At 47.8% G+C, this 27,215-nt stretch overlaps 1 protein-coding gene across 1 annotated transcript in view; it reads right to left on the bottom strand.

Moving 5' to 3' along the window:
- The window catches only part of LOC147716934 (parathyroid hormone/parathyroid hormone-related peptide receptor-like), a 296,895-nt gene that overhangs the window by 100,854 nt on the left and 168,826 nt on the right, over nucleotides 1-27,215 (bottom strand). The window contains exons 4-5 of the mRNA XM_086919829.1: nucleotides 14,412-14,536; nucleotides 7,977-8,071 (exon numbers count right to left, since the gene is read on the bottom strand). Coding sequence (XP_086775955.1) covers nucleotides 7,977-8,071; nucleotides 14,412-14,536 — 220 coding nt within the window. The remainder of the gene's footprint in view (nucleotides 1-7,976; nucleotides 8,072-14,411; nucleotides 14,537-27,215) is intronic.

Below are 27,215 nucleotides of genomic sequence, written 5' to 3'. Positions count from 1 at the left end.
ACAAACTGCAGCGATAACGCCCCCTGGGGCAAGAGATCGCGCAGCCAGCGCTCTACGTACTGTTTCGGGTGTCTGCCTTCCTCCCCCTCTGGAAGGCCTACCATGCGAATGTTGTTGTGGCGATAGCGCCCTTCCGCATCGTCTATTCAGTCTTCAAGCGCATGGACCCGGTCAATCATGTCTTGTAGTGCTGCGGTGTGACTCTTGGTGCTGGGCTGAAGCTCTTGGATTGCTTGGCCATGTACCGCAACCTTCTCGGCCAGCTTACGATGATCTGCGTGGAGGAGGGTAAAATCCGATGTGACCTTACCAATCCTTGTTTCCAGAGACTCCTTGGTCTGTTCCAGGGTGGTGCCAATCCTTTCTACTGCTCCAAGCACAGAATCCATCTTGGCCGCGAGAGAAGCCGCCGGTGGTTCCATGTCCCCACTGTGGCGTGCTTGTGGGGGTCCAGATTCCCTGCACGTGTCTGTCCTTGCTGCGACTTGTCTCGCAATCGGCCCATCACGAGTTGTGTCGTTGGCATTCGCAGGCAGCCCGCAGTGTGAGGGAGCTCCAGCAGCAGCAGGCTACTGAACTAGGGCAACCGGGGGGTGTTGGGCCCACCTGCAGTCAAACATTCTTTGTGCCACTTGGCTAGCAGAGCATTCAGTGGACAATCCCCACAGTGGGTGACGTCGTGAATTCTACAGTCAGGTTCTCTGTGATCAGGCTGCCTGTCTCCGTAATTCGGAGAAAAAATGCCCACGTCTCACCAGCCACAAGTACCAGGGGCATCACCTGCAGGCTGCAATGTGTAATCTGCTCCCCCTCTGCGGTGCAGGGATCCCCTCGGTCCTCCTCAATCGCCCATGGGTGCCTCATTGCTGTCCCCACAGCTCTAGTGCACTCTTTGTTGTGATCGCTCATGTATTTCACTATTAGTGTCTGATGTATTCAGCACATGCGCTGCACAGCCTCGCTAACAACACCATGCAGATGCCCGTCTGTCTTACTGGAGGCCACTGAGTCACTGGACACTGCTCCCCTGGAGCACCTCTGTCACGCGCTGTACATTCTCTTTTAAGCTGCGCCCGGTAGAGCTCCGGCCTTCCCTTCCGTATTAATGCCACCAGCTTGTGTTCAACCAAGGTTCACACTCTTTGGCCCACAAGTAGGCGCCGCTCGCCTGGCAGTACACCAGCCTGTCTGGTAGTCGGCAGTGCCTAGGCTCCCCTGTTGCTCCTTGGGGGCCCAGCACCGCTCAGCGAAGTGCCTCGTAGTACCACATGTCGTAATTCTCACCGCCCTATGAGGCCACTGGTGGCTGCACCATCACCAGCTCCTCATTGGCCACAGTACTGGGGTCCACAGATAGGGCACCTGTGGCACCTGCTACCCCGCGCAGGAGATGAGCGCAAACAGGGGTATACTACCACGGCCACAACACCTGCCCCTTGGGCATTTCAAACTCTAGCACCGGGGCACTCACGTCGCCTGCAGCCCCAGGCACGTCTATCCTGTGTCTGTCCTTCTTCACAGGTCTCAGCACACCAGCAGCGGGCACGAGGGTCACTGCAGCAGGGGACCCCATCTCCTAATAACAGGGAGCTCCCCTGTGTCCTTATATGTCCCCAGAATCATTGTATTGTGGGCCTCCCTTAGCCTCGGCTCGCAGGGCCGCGGGAGACACCAGGTCCTTTCTTGTGATGACACCTCAGAACGTCACAGTGCCCACGGCACTCATCCGCCAGCCCTACACTGCCCGTAGCGCCTGGAGTCCCAGGTGGAGCGCCCGCAGCCCTGAGCAACATTTGTGGCGGGCGACAAGGACAAGAGCACACTGCCGCCTCCACAGTGCTCAACCGCCCAGCAGCCCCAAACACCAGCACAAGGGGCCTGTCTCCGCTACTTAGCCTCAGTTGACTTTCGTGGTCGCACTCGTTACACACCCGCACCTCCTTACTTTTCGCCATCAGCACTAGGGACTCCGCAGCAGGGTGCTGGCGCTCCCGAGGCTAGAAAGTGCTTCCACCTTCAAAACACACCGACGTCGGGGGATCCGCTGTAATCACCGGGTGAACATCTCACAACATGGCGCCATTTCCTCACACAAAATGTCCGCGCGCGGCCCGACCGTTAGCAGGGCTGCGCTCTTGTCATCCCTGGTATTTCACTGTCAATCACTCAATACAACCCTCCCCGGAGGCAGCACGCCCTCCGGTAGCAAGACTCGGGCAGCAGCATCGCAGATGGCACCTCCAGGAGAAGTTTCAAGGTTAATAGGGGATCAGTGGACGATGCACTAGCAAGTTGCGTCCGCCATTTTCCCCGGTTGGCCACGCCCCCCCACAAGGAAGTTACTTTAGTGCAGTAATCCCAGTTTACTGGGACACCAGAGTAACACAACAATACAAGGATGTTACTTTAGTGCAGTAATCCCAGTGCCCTTGGACGCCAGAGGAACACAACAATACAAGGAAGTTACTTTAGTGCAGAAACCCCAATGCCCTGGGATGCTGGAGGAACACAACAATACAAGGAAGTTACTTTAGTGCAATAATCCCAGTGCTAATGTAACTTCCTTGTATTGTTGTGCTCCTTAGGAGTCCCAAGGCACTGGGATTACTTCATTAAAGTAACTTCCTTGTATTGTTGTGTTCCTCCTGCTTCCCAGGGCATTGAGATTACTGCACTAAAGTAACTTCCTTGTATTGTTGTATTCCGCATGCGTCCTAGAGCACTAGGTTTATTGCATTAAAGTAACTTCCTTGTATTGTTGTGCTCCTCTGGCGTTCAATGGCACTGGAATTACTGTACTACAATAACTTCCTTATATTGTTGTGTTCCTCGTGTTTCCCAGGTCACGGATTACTGCACTAAAGTAACTTCCTTGAATTGTTGTGTTTCTCCGACGTTCAAGGGCACTGGGATTACTGCGGTAAAGGAACGTCCTTGTACTGTTACGTTCCTCTGGAGTCGCAGAGCATTGGGATTACTGCACTAAAGTAACTTCCTTGTATTGTTGTGCTACTCTAGCATCCCAGGGTACTGGGATTACGTTACTAAATTAGTTTCCTTGTATTGTTGTGTTCCTACTGCATCCCAGGGCACTGGGATACCTGCACTAATGTAACTTCCTTGTATTATTGTGCTCCCTCGTGTCCCAGGACACTAGGATTACTTCACTGAAGTACCTTCCTTGTATTGTTGTGATCCTCCTGCGTCCCAGGGCACTGTGATTACTGCACTAAAGTAACTTCCATGTATTGTTGTGTTCCGCCTGCATCCTACTTTAGTGCAGTAATCTCAGTGTCCTGGGAAGCTGGAGGAACACAACAATACAAGGACATTACTTTGGCTCAGTAATCTCAGTGCCCTTGGATGCCGGAGGAACACAACAATGCCAAGAAGTTACTTTAGTGCAGTAATCCCAGTGCCCTGGGAAGCTGGAGGAACACAATACAAGGAAGTTACTTTAGTGCAGTAATCCCAATGTCCTGGGATGCCAGAGGAGCACAACAATACCTGGACATTACTTTAGTGCAGTAATCGCAGTGCCGTTGGACGCCGGAGGAACACAACAATAGAAGAAAGTTACTTTAGTGCAGTAATCCCAGTGACCTGGGACGCAGGAGGAACACAACAATACAAGGAAGTTACTTTAATGCTGTAATCTCAGTGCTTTGGAACGCCGGAGGAACACAACAATACAAGGAAGTTCTTTAGTGCAGTAATCCCTGTGCCCTGGGACACAGGAGTAACACAACAATAACCACTGCAGAGGTAAGCATGCTAGTATGGGGACGGAGGCCTTTGCCCTCCAGAGTGCAAAGCAAGTTAGTAATTTTAGAATATCCCATATGCACATCCAAATGCAAAGCCCGCTGGAAATATCCCAGGACACCATTTGCAGGTAATTTCTTTCATACCATTTTCCCCACAGATTGAAGTACATGCTTGAACACAGACACTAAGTGCTAAGAATTCCAACAGGATATATAATCAGATGTGCATGGGTTTCAGCAGCGTAGCTGGGGGGTGGGAGGGTGGGGGGGCACTATTTTGAGGGCGGCGGCGGCGGGCAGCCGTGTGGCACTGGCCCGTTGTGGTGGGTTTTATAATTAATTTGGGGACACTCACTGACACTACTGTCAGTCAGTGTACCCAAATAAATTAGAAAGTCAATTTGAAGCGCTGCGCAGCAGCACCGCACGTGACTTCCTTCCTGCTTCCTGCTCGATGTGCCTCAGAATTAAGTTGTGGGAGGCTCCAGGGGCAAGGAGCACGTCTCACACACACAAAGGGGCAGATTTATGTTGGACTTGCACCACGTTTGCGCCACGCAACGGCGGCGTAAACGTGGCGCATCCCTGCGACCCATTTACAACGTGACGCATCTAGGCAGATGCGTCACGTTGTAAAGCCCTGCGTCACATGTGGGCGTTCCGGGGCAGGGTGGGCGTTCCGGGGCAGGTGCGCCTCGCAAAAGTGGCTGAGTGAAATCTGCAAGCAGGCGTAAGGCTTGACGCAGCATTGGACAGATAGGGCACCCCCGAGCCTTGCTGGAGCTGCGTCGCGCTTGCGACGCAACTCCAGCAATGCGCCACCTTTACGGCACAGATGCGTCACCGATCTGTGCTGTTTTTGCCCCATGGTGCGCGGCGCACCATGGCTGGCGGAGCTGCGGCGCACAATAACTGGCGCATCCCTGGAGATGCGCCAGTTATTGTAAATCTGCCCCACTTTATTTTTCAATGACGCAGCCCAGGATGATGCCCCACAGCTCATTAGAGTTGCAACATGAACAATTATGTTCTCATTGAAAGCCGTCACTTTACCAGACAGGAACGATGAATAATATTTCAGTAAGTCTTTGTTATTTACCCTCCTTAGTTTTGTCACGTAAAAGTTGTGAGTAGTAAGCAAGAGATTAATTTGAGTGGGCGGTTGGAACTAGGGGGCCACCCCACCACACTCATTCTTGGGACCAACAGTTATTTGTCCTCATCAAACATTTTCTGAGAGGGAGAAACACACTCGGGAAATGAGGGAGAGAAAAATGGGCAAAATACTCACCAAGGGAGAAAGTGGGAAGCTGAAAGAGTTAAATAAGAGAGCAGAGAGTGTTCGGCAGTAGATTAAAGAGTCATGCAGGGATTCAGGACTACACAGCCTTGGTGTCCACACTGACCTATTACTCATACTTTAGATTCACAGGGAGGTGCTGGATTCTGCAAGTTCATTATACCGTGACTTTATGACCCTACTGAGTTTATTTATTTCAATCCTTGGCACACTCTTTCCTTTCTCACCCAAATCCTTTCATAGTTTATACTTTTGGATTTTTCCAAGTGACAGAACCTTTCTGTCCCTTGTAGTAAGTAAATAACGGACTGTTTACACTGGCATACGTTCCAGCCTGCTAATTGGGTTTAGAAAAAAACTTAAATACATTTTTACTCTTACGTTTTTCACAGAGCTCTGTTTAAGCTAAATAACCTAACACCCTGCTGATGATGATGTCTTAAATAAACACGGGTCGAAATGTCGTTAATGCACTTTATAATTGGACCCATTAAATTGTTTATTAGTTATATATGTTACAATTAATTCACTTAGTACCATTAGTTTGGATTTGTATGGTCCATCGCTGGATCTCGCATGTACACACATCTTGCTCTTCGCGTAATCTTGCTCTGCTCTTCTTCTAACCTTATACAGCATTATATTATTTTCGATTGTTGTGTCCAATTGTACAGTCTATGCATGCTTGAAATTGTTATTTTTTTGTTCAGCACATCAATTGCATTTCAAATATATTCTATTTATACTATTTCAGAAGAAGTATATGTCCATTAATCATCTTTAAAAAAGAGAGCACTTGCAGTTCAAGTCTTCTCTTCTGTCATTTGTTGAACTCACAGAAAACCTCACCCTTTCAACAAAAAAAAAGAAATAGAGTGAAGTAATGGTAGCTCTCACTCTGCTAGTTTCTCATAAAATTAAAAGTGTGCTTGCTGCCTTTTAAACTAGCAGCGCCTACTGCACAGTCATTATTATCTTCAGCTGCCTGCTCTGTTACAAGATATAGTTTTGCAGTCACTCACAGCCTGTGTCTGCCTGTGTCTGTTGAATCACTCGTTTTCACTAGATAGGCCACTCCATATACAGCCGCACTAAAATCATGTTAGGCCGCTCGGGTTTTCTGAGCCACACTGTGTCACTTAAGTCAATAGAGCCTAGTGTAGCTCTGACAGCATGTGGGGGTCATAGTGTGATCTGTGCCTTAGGCAGATAGAGGTTCCCCAACTGGGGGAGGGGTGGGAACGGACATCTTAGGGTTAATGATTTTTATTACAGTTGGAGTCAAGTTACCTTTTGGAAAAAAACATTTAAACTCATTTATGTTGGATTTTTTTATTCAACCACAGCGTGCTTCCCTTGTCTTACTTGCTTAATGTTACTCTTGTGAAGGTGTCCCTCATTGTCATTGAAATGTCACTCATAATTTCACAGAAATTATGAAAGGTCACACATAGCAGTCTGAAACCTTGGCAGCTATGGTGCTTTCTTTGTTATGTGTAGAGGGAGTGGGTTGCAGGCTCTGGCCTTGGCCTTGGACACAGGGACAAACTGGCACAGTAACAGGGGCAGTGTTTTAAATGGGCCTGCACTTCAAAATACTCTTCTCCTCAGTAATGGAACTTTTGTTTTGCAGTTTTGTAACAGTACAGAGATGTTAAAAGTACTACAATGTTCCTTGTATATTGAGCAGTTTTTAAGCAACACACAGTGTCAAGTAAACTTTGGTGACTCATTTATCAGCTGGAGTGATATGGAAGTTTCATCTAGTGGCAGGTTTCATTTGTTTGAGGTAGCGCAGGTGGGTAATATCATAGCTGCCAAGTATTCGCATTGCTAATGTGACATTTCCATTGATGCAGTAACTTATGAAAAACATTCCACAGCGAAATGTGGCACTTCAAAAACATTTTATACTGTGTTAAAATTATGAGTTGCATATTCATTGTGCTTTAAGTAATAGCTGGGATATCGAAGCACTTTAAATACAGAAGCCGTTAACCACCACTCCTTACCCACCACCACCAGGAATTTATTCCTTTACAGTCTGGTTACACACATCTGTAGTGACTGAACTAATCAATAAAATATCATAATGCAAACAAATGCATTTCCTACTGATTACTTTAACTTGGATTTATCTTTAAACATACAGTGTGCCTTTATTTTATATGCAGTTACCTGAAGGTAAGACAATCGAAACTTGGGACAGAATATACATATTTTGTCCTTCTAGCTTTGGTTTTAAATTTCTGCCCCTCCCAATCCTCTTCCCCCTCATCCGGCCTGGTACTGCCCCAACTGCAGAACTCAAGTTAGTCTAGTGATCAGGTGCATTGGATTAATCTGTAGTATCCTGAAAGTGCTGCCAGGGGAATCGTGGTCAAACCCAGTGTGGTGGACCGGTCTGCAGATATTGCTGAGGTCATGGACGGGGCTGATAGGGGACAGGGGACAAGGGTCCTGCTCAAGCTGTGATGTTATGAAGAGATGTCACAAACAGGGTAGGTAGAACTGATGTAAGTTTTGGGTTTCCTTCTGCTTTTCCTTCAGCGGCGTAGCTAGGTGTGGGCGGCCTGCCCCAGGCAGCACTATTTTGGGGATGGGGCTGTCTAGCCCTGGACCGTGTTATATATGTGCATGTAACCTGCATGATCGAGGTAACTATTAGCGACTATACTACGTGTCTATTTGACCTCTTTCAGGTGCTCGCCGTCCTTTTTCCCCAGCACCCCCAAGGGGAGCGGCAATCTGATGGATAGCCCCGGGCGCCACAAGCTCTAGCTACGCCTCTGATGGGTTTACTAGCAAGGTGAGTTAAGCACCACATCACTAGCCTGTCTGCATCTCACCGACATTTCCTGGATAGTGATGAAAAGTAGAAAAGAAGTGATTCTGATAACATTTCTTACTTGAAATAGCAGAGAATGCAAACAGCCACAAACAGGGATGCGAGCGAGATGGAGTAGCCGACCGTGTAAATCAGATGCAGGCGGTCGAATACCTTCTGAAAGAAAATAAAAGAAAGGTTTTAATGAATGTGCAGCCCTTTTGTGCGCACTCAGAGCCTGAATGCTATACACAGGCAATTCTTTTAACTGGACACTGCAATGTGTGGGAAGAGAAAGCTGACACCACGCAGCCATGTCTGCTCTCTGACACCAACCTGGAGGACTGTCCCGTTAAATTAATTCACTTTACGCAAAGGAGATGCATAAAAAGACGCTGGACAGTGCAGCTCATCATAATAATGCAAAGTAGGCGAACACCCACAGCCCTGGGATTTTGTTTCTTATTTACATATTTCTCAATTAACATTTCCATCCCGTATACAGTAGGTAATTTACTGCTTTATGGTAAATTTGTTTCCAATGTGGGAATTGTGTGGAAATGCCGGCAAAAGTCTTGGGGCTGTGAGGGAAGGGCTATCTTCGACGTGCAGAATATTTTCACTGTGGAAAATAAAAACATTTGACAGTGCAAACGCACTGCTGCAAATAATTTACATGAGCATAAAGCACACCATTTACAACTACGCCTACTAAAATGCTTTCTCATGAGAGAAACTTAAAATTACCTAACAAAAGAATTCCAGAGCTTCTCTTGCACTAACAAATACAAATGGAATCCTCGAATATGTTAATAATCCAGTTCTTGCTGCAAAGAACTACGAAGAACTGAAGAAACCTGCAAAATCGATGTTTCGCCCTTCTTGCGGCCATATTTTCTGATAAAGTTGTCAATCAATCAATCAGTGACACTTATAGAGCGCGCTACATACCCGTAGGGTCTCAAGGCGCTGGGGGGGGGGGGGGGGGGCGCTACTGCTCGAACAGCCAGGTCTTCAGCTTCTTCCTGAAGGAGAGGTGGTCTTGGGTCAGGCGCAGGTCGGTCGGGAGGGAGTTCCAGGTCTTGGCGGCCAGGTAGGAGAAGGACCTTCCTCCTGTAGTCGCTCTTCGGGTGCGGGGGAAGGCGGCGAGGGCGTGGTTGGCTGATCGGAGGTGGCGTTTGGGAGCGTAGAAGTTGAATCGGCTGTTGAGGTAGCTCGGGCCTTGGTCGTGTAGGGCTTTGTGTGCGTGGGTGAGGAGGCGGAAGGTGATTCTTTTGTTGACAGGGAGCCAGTGAAGGTCTCTCAGATGTCCGGAGATGTGGCTGGTTCGTGGGATGTCGAGGATGAGTCTGGCTGAGGCGTTCTGGATCCGCTGGAGTCTCTTCTGGAGCTTGGCGGTGGTACCGGCGTAGAGGGCGTTGCCGTAGTCCAGTCGGCTGGTGACGAGGGCCTGGGTGACGGTCTTCCTGGTCTCGGTGGGGATCCATCAGAAGATCTTCCGTAGCATGCGTAGGATGTTGAAGCACGCCGAGGAGACGTTGTTGACTTGCCTGGTCATGGAGAGGGAGGAGTCCAGGATGAAGCCCAGGTTGCGTGCATGGTCTGTCGGTTTGGGTGCGGTGCCCAGGGCGGGAGGCCACCAGGAGTCGTCCCAGGCGGAGGGTGAGGAGCCCAGGATGAGGACCTCCGTCTTGTCCGAGTTCAGTTTCAGGCGGCTGGTCGTCATCCACTCGGCTACCTCTTTCATCCCTTCGTGCAGGTTGGCTCTGGCGGCGGCGGGGTCGTTGGTCAGGGAGAGGATCAGCTGGGTGTCGTCGGCGTAGGAGATTATGCTGAGGTTGTGTTTGCGTACGATGGCCGCGAGGGGGCTCATGTAGACGTTGAAGAGGGTGGGGCTCAGAGATGATCCTTGGGGGACTCCGCAGATGACTTCGGAGGCCTCTGACTTGTACGGTGGTAGGCGGACTCTCTGTGTTCTTCCGTCGAGGAAGGAGATGATCCATTCCAGCGCCTTGTCCTGGATTCCGATGTTGTTGAGGCGCCGTACTAGGGTGCGGTGGCAGACCGTGTCGAATGCCGCGGAGAGGTCTAGGAGGATGAGGGCCGCTGTTTCTCCATTGTCCATCAGGGCTCGGATGTCATCGGCGGCGGCGATGAGGGCGGTCTCGGTGCTGTGGTTGGCTCGGAAGCCGGACTGTGAGGGGTCGAGGGATCCGTTCGTCTCGAGGAAGGCGGCCATCTGCTTGTTGACGGTCTTCTCGATGACTTTGGCTGGAAACGGGAGGAGCGAGATGGGGCGGTAATTCTTGAGGTCGGTGGGGTCCGCTGTTGGTTTCTTGAGTAGAGCGCTGAGTTCGGCGTGTTTCCAGCTCTCGGGGAAGATGGTGGTGTCGAAGGATGTGTTGATGATGTCTCGCAGGTGGGGTGCGATGACAGCGTCGGCCTTGTTGAAGACGTGGTGAGGGCAGGGGTCGGTCGGTGATCCGGAGTGGATGGAGTTCATCGTCCGGATGGTGTCTTCGGTGCTGATCGGGGTCCAGGCGTGGAGGGTGGTGGTGGGGGGTGGTTGCTCGGTCATGGTGTGCGTTGGTTGGTTGTTGAAGCTGTTGTGTATGTCCGCGATCTTGTTGTGGAAGTATGATGCGAGGGAGTTGCAGAGGTCTTGCGATGGGGTGACGTCGTTGTTTCCTGCGCTGGGGTTGGAAAGCTCTTTCACGATGTTGAAGAGTTCCTTGCAGTTGTGTGCGTTGTTGTCCAACCGGTCCTTGAATGCTGTTTTCTTGGCGGCGCGGATCAGCTGGTGGTGTTTCCGGGTGGCAAGTTTGAAGGAGGTCCTGTTGTCCGGTGTCGGGTCCCTTCTCCAGACTTTCTCGAGGGCTCGGCAGTTCTTCTTGGAGCTCTTGAGTTCGTCGGTGAACCATGGGGCCTTCTTGCTGCCGGGTCTGCTAGGCGGGGTCCTCAGTGGGGCGAGTTCGTCCGCGCAGTTGCTGATCCACTTCGTGAGGTTGTCGGCGGCCTGGCTGGGGTTCGCTGAGCTGGCAGGAGGGTGCTGGCTCAGGGAGGTGGCGAGCTGGTCTGCTGTGATCTTGTTCCAGCTTCTGCGGGCGGCCTGTTGCTGGTGTTGGTGGGTCGTCGTTCTCTTGAAGGTGAAGTGGACGCAGCTGTGGTCCGTCCATTGAAGCTCTGTGGCGTGGCTGAAGTCGATGTCTGTGCTGGAGGAGAAGACTGCGTCGAGTGTGTGTCCGGCGAGGTGGGTGGGGGTGGACACCAGTTGCTTGAGTCCCAGGTTGGCGAGGTTGTCGAGCAGGGTGCTGGTGTTGCGGTCGTTGTTGTTCTCCAGATGGAAGTTGAGGTCTCCCAGGAGGATGTAGTCAGCGGAGGGGAGGGCATGCGGGCTGACAAAGTCGGCGATGTCCTCGCTGAATTGCGTGCGTGGTCCAGGGGGTCGGTAGATCAGGGTGCCTCTGAGGGTGGTGTTCGGGTTGGTGTGGATCTGGAAATGCAGGTGTTCGGCGCTGGTCAGGGTGTTGTCGGTGCTGGTCGTGAGATGGATGGTGTTCTTGTGGATGATGGCGATGCCTCCTCCCATCTGGTTGCCGTTTCGGTCCCTCCGGACGATCTTGTAGCCCTCTGGGATAGCGATGGCGATGTCGGGAGCTGAAGAGGCGTTCATCCAGGTCTCTGTGAGGAAGGCAACGTCAGGGGCTGTGGCGTCTAGAAGGTTCCAGAGTTCGATGGCGTGTCTGTGGACGGAGCGGGTGTTGAGCAGGATGCACTTGAGGTGGGTGCTGCTGGTGTTCGACTTGGCGGGTGCTGGTGCGAGGCTGGTCCGGAGGCAGGTGAACTTGCAGGCGTGGCAGCTGAAAGGTCCGTGGGTACGTCGTGGAGTGGCTTGATGGCATTCTGGGAGTCGGCCGGTGTTGAGAGCGGTGAGGGTGGCGGCGGAGTACGTCAGGCGGGTCGGTCAGGGTCTTCGGGGGCCAGGGGTCCTGGCGCTGGTCGCGATCCGGTCGCGGACGGGCGCAGACGGGCTTACCTTTGGCGTGCCTTCGGCGCACAAACGGCGCACCCGCTGCGCGTGACCGCTGCGCGTTCGCACGGTCGCCATTTAAGGCGAAGTGCGCGGGTGGGCGGAGCAGCTGGGAGGCGGGAGCGGGGAGGGTACAGAATAGAAAAAGGGGCGGGGAAAAGCGGCGGTGGCGGGAAGGGAGGGCGGAGGGTGGCGAGGTAGGCGGACAACAAGGAAGGAAAAGCCTAAACACGGGAAAAATGGAGATTTTAAAGAAAACAGGCACAAATTATCGACAAGACAAGGGAAAGATGAGATTACACAGAACAGGCACAAATTAGCGACAAAACAAGGTAAAAACAAGGTAAAAACAATCCCCGCAGCGGAGGCAGCCGGCAACCGGCAAACGAGGCAGCAGCGAGGCAGAGGGCAGGCAAGGGGCACACGCAGCAGCTGGTGGCCGTGCGGCGCGGGGGTGTCCCACAAGTGGGTCACACTCACCTGCGTCGCACGGTCGCCATTTAAGGCCAAGTGCGCGGGTGGGCGGAGCAGCTGGGAGGCGGGAGCGGGGAGGGTACAGAATAGAAAAAGGGGCGGGGAAAAGCGGCGGTTGCGGGAAGGCAGGGCGGAGGGCGGCGAGGTAGGCGGACAACAAGGAACGAAAAGCCTAAACAAGGGAAAAATGGAGATTTTAAAGAAAACAGGCACAAATTATCGACAAGACAAGGGAAAGATGAGATTACACAGAACAGGCACAAATTAGCGACAAAACAAGGTAAAAACAATCCCCGCAGCGGAGACAGCCGGCAACCGGCAAACGAGGCAGCAGCGAGGCAGAGGGCAGGCAAGGGGCACACGCAGCAGCTGGTGGCCGTGCGGCGCGGGGGTGTCCCACAAGTTGTGTGGGAGAGAGTCTCCACGCACAGCCCCCGTGCGGCCGAAGAAACTGACGCAGTGCCTGTCAGTGGCCCGAAGAACTGCCACACGCTGGATTCAACGCACCGGTCTCTCCGAAGTCGGAGAACCCCACACCGACTCAGGCCCTGCTGTGCCTCTACACAAGCGAAGTATCGTGGGACTATGGCTGAAGAAATCGACCCAGCACCTGTTCGCTGCCGCCTTACTGACTATCAGCACATCCTGGATTTCCACACATTGTGTCTGTGTGCCACACATTGCAGACACAGCACCCACAGACCAGAACTGTCTTGGAATCAATGGCTCATTTCCCCTTACAGTCTGGATTCGATGCATCAGTTCTTCTGCGTGCAATAGAACTGTTGCAGCGCCTCTCCAAGGACTCAGGAACTGACACATCACTGTGTTTTCCGACGCTTCCCTCCTCTGTGGCTGTTTTGCCTTTTGGAGTTTGACGCATTTGAGGTACTTTGTGTAAAAATCACGCGTCCATAGTTTCCTATGGACAGAATTGCTTGAAACCATTTGAAAGCCATATTTTGAGTTGTATATGTTGAATTGATGTTGTTTTGGTTTTGTTTGGTTTAGATAAAGATACTTTATTTATCTAAATTAGCTTCGTGTCCATTTCTAGTGTTTTCACTGTGTTACTGTGTGTGTTATGTACAAATGCTTTACACATTGCCTCCGAGATAAGCCTGTCTGCTAATGACAAGCTACCAAGGGGGTGAGCAGAGGTTATCTAGATGTGTAACTCCCTTATTCCTGACTAGAAGGAAGGGTCCCTACTTGGACAGGGTGCATACCACTGCCAACTAGAGACCCATATTTCTAACATTTGTTAATCCAAAAGGTATTTAAGGAATGTCTTATTTCAATAAAAGCATGAAGGCAGATTTGCCAACATTTAACTTACTTTTAGGGAATACCAATAGGTTCAGCTCGCTTGCAGAGATATTCATTCTCCTCTTCTGAGCTAGTGTCTCTAAGATATGTCATTTTCTTTTGAAACAATACTGTTAACACTTTTTCCTAACCTTTTGATGATCCATCCCACAGTTTAGATTGCACAGAAATGCATTCTGAAGCCTACATTTGAGGAGTACCCCAAAGATATGTTGTATTGATTCCCCATTTCAGTGCTGTAGTTTCTCTCATTAATACAATAGTCAGAACCAATTACATTTCTGCCGTCCAGTCAGTGGAAAACACTCACCATGTTCTTAATGTCATGAGAAGTACAACAATTGCCAGCTGTCTGAACTCAATGCGCCAGTTGGAATGTGGCTGGCAGCCTCACAGGATGGGAGTCTGAAGACTTAATCCCCTCCCCACAACCAAACACCAATAAAGAAGAGAATGTAAAGTTTCCTAAAAATTAGAATAGTTGTGTCATCAATACTAATGGCAGTGGAAGAGTCTGCTCCAGCACACTAGTTGTTTAAATACCTATATCGGCAATGTTAATTGATGAGTGATGACACTGGATATTCAGTCAGAGAACATACGTTTTGGCAAAAATCCTCATCATGGTTATGTCCCCACTTAGTTGTATAGTCTTCATCCCAACAATACTCTTTCTTGACTTACTTTCTCATGGCTCCGATGATCTGGAGTCAAAAACTTTGTACATTCAGTATAGTTTGCCCATGTCTTGTTGATTCCAAGTGCAAATTCCCATCTCCCAATAGAATCGCATCTGCGGTATGCGTGGCCTGGCAAAACAAGAATTAGATTTGAGAGATTCACATTGCTGTGCCATATCTGACCAACATGGAGGGAATGGGGGTTTAAGTAAACCGTGTACTATTTTCTAGTATGTAACCAAGTGTGGCTCCTAAATATCGAGTAGAAGGTTTGAAAGAAATGGAAGGGATGCCTTATAGGACCAAATGCATGACCTCAAAGATTGTAGCACTCTTTCCAGGCACTGCTTTATTACAATGAAAAGACAGGTTCTGAGGTGGTAGATTAGAAAATAATCTCATTGTTTTGAAGAAATCAAAAGTATAATACTATTTAAACAAAAAAGTAATGCTATTTCTCTAGAGCAACTCAAGCCAACTCATGTTTCATAACTTTTGAATACATTAGTCGCTTCAGGGCTTAAGACCGAAATCATTTTTGACCACATAAATATGAACAAAATGTTTAAAGAAGGCACAGTGATGAAAATGAACCAAAAACACATTCAATACAGGGAATGGCTAAATGGCAAATAGAAATTATACGAAACATGAAAGAAAACATGCCAGAAATCAAGAAGATAACGTGTGTGTGTGTGTATATATATATTAATATATATATGTGTGTGTGTGTATAGACATATATACAATCTTGTTACAAACCAATGAATTTATTCAGAAATATTTATGTTTACTTTTATATGTAAATATGAAATGAGGAGTATGAAAATGTAACCCTTGTACTCTAAGACGCGCAAAAAATACCGTAGTAGTATTTTCTCCATGCCTATTGAAGTCACATGGTGTGCAGAAGCATTTTTAAAAAACCAGGCATTATCGGTAATGTGTGACTGTGAACAAGGGCAACTGCCCGAAACGCGTCAGTCTCGTTTGCTGCTATTGACAAATAAATTATTTATTTGCCTTGATTTTGGGATTCGTGTTGCCTTCTGTCTCTGGGAGACCAGAATTGCAGTTGTGCTTTGTTTGGCATCTGATCTAAGGGGAAGGGCACCTGCTCTAATTTGGAAAAGGAGCTTCCTGTCCCTTGGTGAGGTTATAGCGTCCCAATAGAGTTCAAGGCTGGGATTCTGCTTTAGCTTCTAGGAATACCATAGACGCTGCACTATTACTACTCCAATACCGAGCAGCCACCTTCTCCCAATAGATTTCTTTTAGGACTTTTTTAGTTGGGAATGAGGCTCCCACTGGGTTTTCCCAAAGCATACAAAGACCGAGGTCGCCCAGAGTTGCTCTAAGTACATTCAGCCAGCCAATTTTGTGGAACACATCCGCTTTAATGATGTCTAGAAACCCCTCTGCATAGTGTAGTAGCTCAGGTGTAGTCCAGAACCTCCGCCAGTACAAAATTGGACGAAGCCTGGCCAGATCTGCAACAGCCTCCTGCCCAGATTGTACCTAAGTGGCGGCAATGGAGTACTTTTAGGGAGGCCAGTAATGGTCCGGAAGAACTTATTTTCCGATAATTGAAGTGACTGGAGCTTCTCAGAGCCCCACAGCTCAACACCGTAAAGTGCAGAGCCGAGGGCCTTGGCCTCATACACCTGCAGTACTGGTTTTATTGGTTTGGTCATGGATTTTCTATGCTCCAAACCAAGAGCACCAGCCAATTGTCTGTGCCTTAATACTGTAATATCTATATGCTGGGACCATCTAAGATCATTTGATACGTGGATACCCAGATACGTAAAAGCATTAACTATCTCTAAGGGGCGGCCATTCATGACTAATTTAGATCTAAAACTTCGATGGGGATTAAAAACCATAAGCTTAGTTTTAGCCACATTAACTTCTAAGCCATGCTCCCCGCAGAATTGGTCAAAAATTGATAGTGCACGCTGTAAGCCACTCGGAGTCTTAGATAAAATCAAAGTGTTGTCTGCAAACATTAAAATCGGTATCTTAGTACCAGCTAATGAAGGAGCATCCACGTTAGCAGACAACATACGAGCCACAACACCATTAATATACAGAGTGAAGAGCGTAGGAGCCATCAAACACCCTTGTCGAACTCCCCGCTCCACTGGGAAGTCCGCGGTGACCATTCCCTGGCACCTCGCCCCTCCCTCAACCCCCCTCCCCCCACTGGATCTTTAATTTGCTTTGTGTAGCTTCATTAACATTAACAGTAGTTCTTCTGGTAGACCCAAGTTCTTCAATACCAGCCACAGCTTGGACCTGGGGACTAGGTCAAAGGCAGCCCGCAAATCGACAAAAGCCGCATACAGGCTACCCTTGCCCAGTAATACAGTCCTCCACTGCAATCCAAGGATATGATATCACGCATCACATCACCTTAGGTCAAATACTACGTGTCACTTTATACGGAATTATAAGCACATCTATCTAATTTTTTTTTAAAGTAGGAAGTTCATCATCAGTATTCAAGACAGGGAGCGACAATTTCTTCTTGCAGATCCAGAAGGTTTCTGTCTCTCTCACATTTTGCTTTCCATCACTGCCTCGTCTGTCTTTCTTGATGAGACAAATATCAAAAAATGTAAGGTGATATATCTTAAATGTATCATTTGAATTCTGTGTGTGTGTAGACATTGGGTATTTGTTATTCAGTTTCCTGAAGGCTACTACATGTTCTTTCCTGAGTTCTTTCACTGGCCTACTAGTAGAGGCTACATATATTTTGGTACATGCACAAATGTTGATGCGTACACCGAATGTGGTATTACAGTCTCAAAAATCCTTGCTGTGGTACTCCTGTTCTTTTAATGCATTCCCAAAAGGAATGCTGTTCCATAAGGGTGTGGGGGAAACAAATATAGTTACTACATTTGTAAAAGCTCTTCAGATCTACCAGCGTAGTAGCACTTTTAACTGGAGGCTTACAATATTTATAAGTATCACTCAGTAATACTGAGGTTTTCAGCATCATGCCCTTTCTAATAGTGATCAATAGTTTCCTGGTAATGTGGTTCAAAACATCTTTATATAGATGTGATTATATACAAATGTCTGTTGAAGATCTTAAAAAATGGCTGATTCTCACATCTGAAGTTGGTAATAAATGTCACTTTTTGTTGGGACCAATTGTGTTGTTTCTTAGTAGAGGAGTTTATAAATTCTTGTCTTGGTTTTAAAAATACCTTAATTTGGCAGTTCTTGCAATTTTCTTGTTATAATCTCTCTCTATATAGTGATTTTGAATTTTTTCATCTACTTCTATAAAATCCTCATCAAAACTGCACAATGTCCAAGCATGGACGAATTCATCAAAGAGAATGCTATTAATCTTGCGTTTAGGATAGAAGGAAGTAGCTTGCAAACTGCTGCTTGCAGATGTGGGTTTTCTATAATATTGACTCTTAATTCTACCTTATATCTTTGTGTACAGAAAAGTAATTTTAGAATTGGTGAATTCAAGAGTGAGGTCAATATTCAAGTTATTTTTGGTTTAGTTTCTTATGATAGTCAGTCAATGAATCAATATCATCTTTCCAAATAATGAAAATATCATCAAGAATCTTAACCTTAATGATAGACAATAGTCACATTTTTGTAAGTCCAGACGTGAAGAGCATTCACTTTTGTAGTAGCCCATAAATAATAAGGCAGGGAAAGAGCAAATCGTGAACCCATTGTGGTTCCTCCTATTTGATTATATAGTGTGTTCGCATGAAAACGGGTTACTGTTGATCACAAACTTTGCTAATTATAATTACAGGTTACTGGTCAACAGTAAATGTGGTGAGTTGCATATAGAAATCTCTGCATACAATTGATTCCAATGTCATGATCTATGCATGTATACAAAGAATTTGCATCCATGGTCCACTACCAGCATGCCCTCCTCTCAGGACCAATTTTAAGAATTCAGAAGTGGCTTTAATATTGGATGGGAGACATTAAAACAGAGGTGCCATGTAGATGTTAATAAATTTGCATACGTTTTCCGTAAGTGAGTCATTTCCAGATACAATTGGTCTTCCAGGTAGTAGTTGGAAATTTTAGCAAATCGTAGCTAGAAAGAAAATAGCTAGTAATATTGCATTGATTATATTCAGATATTTATATTCCTCCTCACCAATGATCGCTGAATCTTTCCATTTGTGAAGAATATCATTTAATTTGGTCTTATTCAATTTAAGTTCAGAAACAGAAGCCTATCTATAACATGAAGGGTCATTTAATTGGTTTATTAGTTGGTTTATTGTAATCATTATAGTTTTGTATCATTGTGGCTCCACCTCTGCCAGCTGATCTGAACTATATTCAGGTTTTCCTCTAAGGATTTTAATGCTGAAATTGGGGGTTAGGTGAGATCATCTAAATCTTTTGTGATACAATGGTGAAAGATATCAATAATGTTTTCATTTGGTGTTCTTGGAAAAAACGATAGATTTTGGTGTTACACTACTCTCTTAGGTATGGTCAATATTTGTATTCAAATTAGATGCTAGATTCGGCAGAGAAATTGTTGCAGTGCCATCAAGAGATTTTGTTGTCTGAATATCTACTAGGTCTTGGAGGGTGAGTACAGAGGTAAACATCTCTGTCTCATGTTCGGAGTAATGAGTAAGGGCTGATTTAAAGAATTTATAAAGATTTAGATGTGTCCCAAAATGTAATAGATCTATTTTTATTTTAAAACAATTCATATGTTGAGATGGCACAAAATTAGGCCCTCTGTTTAACGATTCTGTTTCCATATTTTTCAATTCTCTGTTTGATAGATTGAACACAATTGTTAATTCTTCAATTCCTCCTGGTTCTATAATTTTGCTTTCATTCTTCCTTCATCATCGTCTTCTGCTTTTTTATGGCTTAGTCTCTGTCCTCCGTTGGTCTTCTGTTGATATTTATTAGTGTGTCTTTTATTGCAAGAAGTTCCTGTATATTATTCTTATTCATCTGAATTCCTCAAAAAATTGCAATTGCCCCCCACAAGCGTATTTTCCTAGCTCAGTATCATAGCCTGACTACAGCCAAGATGACATTGACTGAATATGTTTAAGTCATATAAACAAACCAAAAGCAATAGGTCTGATCCTCTGTGACTATTTCACAAGTTTGGATCCTGAAGTGGAGTACCAATTTCTCTGTTCATATTGAAGCACTTACACTGCTTTACATTTTCTGTTGCTAGGGCCTGTGTATCTGGGGCAGCTATATGTTCATAATAATCCTCATCCTAATCAGTTGTCACAAAGGATAAACAAAAGTAGGTGAAAGAAGGTCAAATAAAAAATGTGCACCTAATTCACAGTGTCTGATAGGGCAACCTGTGCACTGCCACCATAGGTGCTGTCTCTTTGGAGTTTGACACTTTCTTAGAATATCAAAAGTCATAGGTGAGAATTTAAACAAAGACTGTACTGGAAGGCAACGCCCTTCGGGGACTCAGTTCTCTATTGTGAACATGGCAAAGCCAGCTGTTGGCACACGCTTCCAAACTAATTACCATGAGCTACAGACTGCAACCATTACATACAACCCCAGATTCAATGACCGTCTATTAACAATAAAACAATATTTTGAGATTATAGCCCGATAATAGATGGCGATCACTGGTAAGCAAAGGAGCTGCTGGTACTAAAAAAGAGCCTGAACTTCACTCAACATGTCATGCCACCTACAAATAATATTGGCATCTTCCTGGACCTCATTATTGGCATATATGCTCTGCATAAATACAGTAATTCACATTGTGCAACTTTCTGCCATATATCCAACATGCTCATAGCGGGTAAAGTTATGGAGAGCCTGTTTTATGAACAATTTCGGAATCCAATGTAACGTTATGGTTATTAGATACAAACCCATTAATGTGATGTCCCAAAGCTCCACAGATCTCAGTGAGGTACTGCTTTTGACTATGGGCAGCTGATAATAATTATTCTTTCACCCTCTTGCACACCTTAAACCTAGTGGGTTATTGTCTTTTGGTCAAGAGACTTGTGAGCAGGTTTGCACAGACTCAGAAGAAAAAACATCTGCAGGAGCTCTTTCCTAAAGGTCTGATTACAGTAGGGAAAGTTGGGTTTCTTTCCAATGAGGTTCTGCAAATTATCTCTCTCCTTTGTGCTGCTTAACTTGTATAAGCATGAACCCCCATGTTATCCATCTCTGTTCAGATTTTACATTTAGTGTCAATTATTAATTCAGTGCTGTACCATTACTAAATAATATTTATATAAATTCAAACACATGCCTCTATCAACCATGGTACCATTTCATTCTCAATCTTTCTACATTCCTTTTTTTTTTAATATCTTTATTGGTCTTTTTCATATTATTCCATTCCCTTATGGTACATGGCAAAGCAAAATTGCAAAATTGTGGAGAATACAATATATATATATATATATATATATATATATATATATATATATATATATATATATATATATATATATATATATATATATATATATATATATATATATATATATATATATATCCAACAAAGTTGCCTGCTTGATAGAAAGAACCTCATGACAGGATAGTTTCTGCCACCTTTATTTGATGGAGGAAAAACTGTGAGCGAAGACTTGCTGCAACCAAATTAATTCCGAATTGCCTGACGCGTTTCGTGGAAACACCACTTCCTCAGAGGCAACGGACATGAAGAGTGTAAGGACACAGCCATTTGTAGACACCACTCGCCTCAGTGGGCGTAGCCACTCCCGAGGCATGATGGTCTTAGTAGTGTCTCTGTATTGCTGGCGTGCCCATATGCGTGTTTGTTCAAATCCTTCCACAGTGGGTGTTGTCGAAAGGCTCCAACTCACTGCTTGCACTCTGTTTCTCCATCAAACCGGCACCTGTCCCATTAGCAGCGGCGTCGATTGGTGTCGCTGCTGGAGTGCTGTGAGGCACCGGTGCTCTTCCCGCGGCACAGGCGGGCCGCAAAAACATCCAACAAAGTTGCCTGCTTGATAGAAAGAACCTCACGACAGGATAGTTTCTGCCACCTTTATTTGATGGAGGGAAAACTGTGAGCGAAGACTTGCTGCAACCAAATTAATTCCGAATTGCCTGACGCGTTTCGTGGAAACACCACTTCCTCAGAGGCAACGGACATGAAGAGTGTAAGGACACAGCCATTTGTAGACACCACTCGCCTCAGTGGGCGTAGCCACTCCCGAGGCATGATGGTCTTAGTAGTGTCTCTGTATTGCTGGCGTGCCCATATGCGTGTTTGTTCAAATCCTTCCACAGTGGGTGTTGTCGAAAGGCTCCAACTCACTGCTTGCACTCTGTTTCTCCATCAAACCGGCACCTGTCCCATTAGCAGCGGCGTCGATTGGTGTCGCTGCTGGAGTGCTGTGAGGCACCGGTGCTCTTCCCGCGGCTCAGGCGGGCCGCAAAAACATCCAACAAAGTTGCCTGCTTGATAGAAAGAACCTCACGACAGGATAGTTTCTGCCACCTTTATTTGATGGAGGGAAAACTGTGAGCGAAGACTTGCTGCAACCAAATTAATTCCGAATTGCCTGACCCGTTTCGTGGAAACACCACTTCCTCAGAGGCAACGGACATGAAGAGTGTAAGGACACAGCCATTTGTAGACACCACTCGCCTCAGTGGGCGTAGCCACTCCCGAGGCATGATGGTCTTAGTAGTGTCTCTGTATTGCTGGCGTGCCCATATGCGTGTTTGTTCAAATCCTTCCACAGTGGGTGTTGTCGAAAGGCTCCACCTCACTGCTTGCACTCTGTTTCTCCATCAAACCGGCACTTGTCCCATTAGCAGCGGCGTCGATTGGTGTCGCTGCTGGAGTGCTGTGAGGCACCGGAGCTCTTCCCGCGGCACAGGCAGGCCGCAAAAACATCCAACAAAGTTGCCTGCTTGATAGAAAGAACCTCACGACAGGATAGTTTCTGCCACCTTTATTTGATGGAGGGAAAACTGTGAGCGAAGACTTGCTGCAACCAAATTAATTTTGAATTGCCTGACGCGTTTCGTGGAAACACCACTTCCTCAGAGGCAACGGACATGAAGAGTGTAAGGACACAGCCATTTGTAGACACCACTCGCCTCAGTGGGCGTAGCCACTCCCGAGGCATGATGGTCTTAGTAGTGTCTCTGTATTGCTGGCGTGCCCATATGCGTTTTTGTTCAAATCCTTCCACAGTGGGTGTTGTCGAAAGGCTCCAACTCACTGCTTGCACTCTGTTTCTCCATCAAACCGGCACCTGTCCCATTAGCAGCGGCGTCGATTGGTGTCGCTGCTGGAGTGCTGTGAGGCACCGGAGTTCTTCCCGCGGCACAGGCGGGCCGCAAAAACATCCAACAAAGTTGCCTGCTTGATAGAAAGAACCTCACGACAGGATAGTTTCTGCCACCTTTATTTGATGGAGGGAAAACTGTGAGCGAAGACTTGCTGCAACCAAATTAATTCCGAATTGCCTGACGCGTTTCGTGGAAACACCACTTCCTCAGAGGCAACGGACATGAAGAGTGTAAGGACACAGCCATTTGTAGGCACCACTCGCCTCAGTGGGCGTAGCCACTCCCGAGGCATGATGGTCTTAGTAGTGTCTCTGTATTGCTGGCGTGCCCATATGCGTGTTTGTTCAAATCCTTCCACAGTGGGTGTTGTCGAAAGGCTCCAACTCACTGCTTGCACTCTGTTTCTCCATCAAACCGGCACCTGTCCCATTAGCAGCGGCGTCGATTGGTGTCGCTGCTGGAGTGCTGTGAGGCACCGGAGCTCTTCCCGCGGCACAGGCGGGCCGCAAAAACATCCAACAAAGTTGCCTGCTTGATAGAAAGAACCTCACGACAGGATAGTTTCTGCCACCTTTATTTGATGGAGGGAAAACTGTGAGCGAAGACTTGCTGCAACCAAATTAATTCCGAATTGCCTGACGCGTTTCGTGGAAACACCACTTCCTCAGAGGCAACGGACATGAAGAGTGTAAGGACACAGCCATTTGTAGACACCACTCGCCTCAGTGGGCGTAGCCACTCCTGAGGCACGATGGTCTTAGTAGTGTCTCTGTATTGCTGGCGTGCCCATATGCGTGTTTGTTCAAATCCTTCCACAGTGGGTGTTGTCGAAAGGCTCCAACTCACTGCTTGCACTCTGTTTCTCCATCAAACCGGCACCTGTCCCATTAGCAGCGGCGTCGATTGGTGTCGCTGCTGGAGTGCTGTGAGGCACCGGAGCTCTTCCCGCGGCACAGGCGGGCCGCAAAAACATCCAACAAAGTTGCCTGCTTGATAGAAAGAACCTCACGACAGGATAGTTTCTGCCACCTTTATTTGATGGAGGGAAAACTGTGAGCGAAGACTTGCTGCAACCAAATTAATTTTGAATTGCCTGACGCGTTTCGTGGAAACACCACTTCCTCAGAGGCAACGGACATGAAGAGTGTAAGGACACAGCCATTTGTAGACACCACTCGCCTCAGTGGGCGTAGCCACTCCCGAGGCATGATGGTCTTAGTAGTGTCTCTGTATTGCTGGCGTGCCCATATGCGTTTTTGTTCAAATCCTTCCACAGTGGGTGTTGTCGAAAGGCTCCAACTCACTGCTTGCACTCTGTTTCTCCATCAAACCGGCACCTGTCCCAATAGCAGCGGCGTCGATTGGTGTCGCTGCTGGAGTGCTGTGAGGCACCGGAGCTCTTCCCGCGGCACAGGCGGGCCGCAAAAACATCCAACAAAGTTGCCTGCTTGATAGAAAGAACCTCACGACAGGATAGTTTCTGCCACCTTTATTTGATGGAGGGAAAACTGTGAGCGAAGACTTGCTGCAACCAAATTAATTCCGAATTGCCTGACGCGTTTCGTGGAAACACCACTTCCTCAGAGGCAACGGACATGAAGAGTGTAAGGACACAGCCATTTGTAGGCACCACTCGCCTCAGTGGGCGTAGCCACTCCCGAGGCACGATGGTCTTAGTAGTGTCTCTGTATTGCTGGCGTGCCCATATGCGTGTTTGTTCAAATCCTTCCACAGTGGGTGTTGTCGAAAGGCTCCAACTCACTGCTTGCACTCTGTTTCTCCATCAAACCGGCACCTGTCCCATTAGCAGCGGCGTCGATTGGTGTCGCTGCTGGAGTGCTGTGAGGCACTGGAGCTCTTCCCGCGGCACAGGCGGGCCGCAAAAACATCCAACAAAGTTGCCTGCTTGATAGAAAGAACCTCACGACAGGATAGTTTCTGCCACCTTTATTTGATGGAGGGAAAACTGTGAGCGAAGACTTGCTGCAACCAAATTAATTCCGAATTGCCTGACGCGTTTCGTGGAAACACCACTTCCTCAGAGGCAACAGACATGAAGAGTGTAAGAACACAGCCATTTGTAGACACCACTCGCCTCAGTGGGCGTAGCCACTCCCGAGGCATGATGGTCTTAGTAGTGTCTCTGTATTGCTGGCGTGCCCATATGCGTGTTTGTTCAAATCCTTCCACAGTGGGTGTTGTCGAAAGGCTCCAACTCACTGCTTGCACTCTGTTTCTCCATCAAACCGGCACCTGTCCCATTAGCAGCGGCGTCGATTGGTGTCGCTGCTGGAGTGCTGTGAGGCACCGGAGCTCTTCCCGCGGCACAGGCGGGCCGCAAAAACATCCAACAAAGTTGCCTGCTTGATAGAAAGAACCTCACGACAGGATAGTTTCTGCCACCTTTATTTGATGGAGGGAAAACTGTGAGCGAAGACTTGCTGCAACCAAATTAATTCCGAATTGCCTGACGCGTTTCGTGGAAACACCACTTCCTCAGAGGCAACGGACATGAAGAGTGTAAGGACACAGCCATTTGTAGACACCACTCGCCTCAGTGGGCGTAGCCACTCCCGAGGCATGATGGTCTTAGTAGTGTCTCTGTATTGCTGGCGTGCCCATATGCGTGTTTGTTCAAATCCTTCCACAGTGGGTGTTGTCGAAAGGCTCCAACTCACTGCTTGCACTCTGTTTCTCCATCAAACCGGCACCTGTCCCATTAGCAGCGGCGTCGATTGGTGTCGCTGCTGGAGTGCTGTGAGGCACCGGAGCTCTTCCCGCGGCACAGGCGGGCCGCAAAAACATCCAACAAAGTTGCCTGCTTGATAGAAAGAACCTCACGACAGGATAGTTTCTGCCACCTTTATTTGATGGAGGGAAAACTGTGAGCGAAGACTTGCTGCAACCAAATTAATTTTGAATTGCCTGACGCGTTTCGTGGAAACACCACTTCCTCAGAGGCAACGGACATGAAGAGTGTAAGGACACAGCCATTTGTAGACACCACTCGCCTCAGTGGGCGTAGCCACTCCCGAGGCATGATGGTCTTAGTAGTGTCTCTGTATTGCTGGCGTGCCCATATGCGTGTTTGTTCAAATCCTTCCACAGTGGGTGTTGTCGAAAGGCTCCAACTCACTGCTTGCACTCTGTTTCTCCATCAAACCGGCACCTGTCCCATTAGCAGCGGCGTCGATTGGTGTCGCTGCTGGAGTGCTGTGAGGCACCGGAGCTCTTCCCGCGGCACAGGCGGGCCGCAAAAACATCCAACAAAGTTGGAGCCTTTCGACAACACCCACTGTGGAAGGATTTGAACAAACACGCATATGGGCACGCCAGCAATACAGAGACACTACTAAGACCATCATGCCTCGGGAGTGGCTACGCCCACTGAGGCGAGTGGTGTCTACAAATGGCTGTGTCCTTACACTCTTCATGTCCGTTGCCTCTGAGGAAGTGGTGTTTCCACGAAACGCGTCAGGCAATTCGGAATTAATTTGGTTGCAGCAAGTCTTCGCTCACAGTTTTCCCTCCATCACATAAAGGTGGCAGAAACTATCCTGTCATGAGGTTCTTTCTATCAAGCAGGCAACTTTGTTGGATGTTTTTGCGGCCCGCCTGTGCCGCGGGAAGAGCTCCGGTGCCTCACAGCACTCCAGCAGCGACACCAATCGACGCCGCTGCTAATGGCACAGGTGCCGGTTTGATGGAGAAACAGAGTGCAAGCAGTGAGTTGGAGCCTTTCGACAACACCCACTGTGGAAGGATTTGAACAAACACGCATATGGGCACGCCAGCAATACAGAGACACTACTAAGACCATCATGCCTCGGGAGTGGCTACGCCCACTGAGGCGAGTGGTGTCTACAAATGGCTGTGTCCTTACACTCTTCATGTCCGTTGCCTCTGAGGAAGTGGTGTTTCCACGAAACGCGCCAGGCAATTCGGAATTAATTTGGTTGCAGCAAGTCTTCGCTCACAGTTTTCCCTCCATCAAATAAAGGTGGCAGAAACTATCCTGTCGTGAGGTTCTTTCTATCAAGCAGGCAACTTTGTTGGATGTTTTTGCGGCCCGCCTGTGCCGCGGGAAGAGCTCCGGTGCCTCACAGCACTCCAGCAGCGACACCAATCGACGCCGCTGCTAATCGGACAGGTGCCGGTTTGATGGAGAAACAGAGTGCAAGCAGTGAGTTGGAGCCTTTCGACAACACCCACTTTGGAAGGATTTGAACAAACACGCATATGGGCACGCCAGCAATACAGAGACACTACTAAGACCATCATGCCTCGGGAGTGGCTACGCCCACTGAGGCGAGTGGTGTCTACAAATGGCTGTGTCCTTACACTCTTCATGTCCGTTGCCTCTGAGGAAGTGGTGTTTCCACGAAACGCGTCAGGCAATTCGGAATTAATTTGGTTGCAGCAAGTCTTCGCTCACAGTTTTCCCTCCATCACATAAAGGTGGCAGAAACTATCCTGTCGTGAGGTTCTTTCTATCAAG

This window comes from Lissotriton vulgaris, chromosome 5 (genome assembly GCF_964263255.1).
Source record: "Lissotriton vulgaris chromosome 5, aLisVul1.2, whole genome shotgun sequence".
NCBI classification, from domain to species: Eukaryota; Metazoa; Chordata; class Amphibia; order Caudata; family Salamandridae; genus Lissotriton; species Lissotriton vulgaris.
Note: the sequence above shows the minus strand (reverse complement) of the source record. Positions and strands in the feature narration are given on the sequence as shown.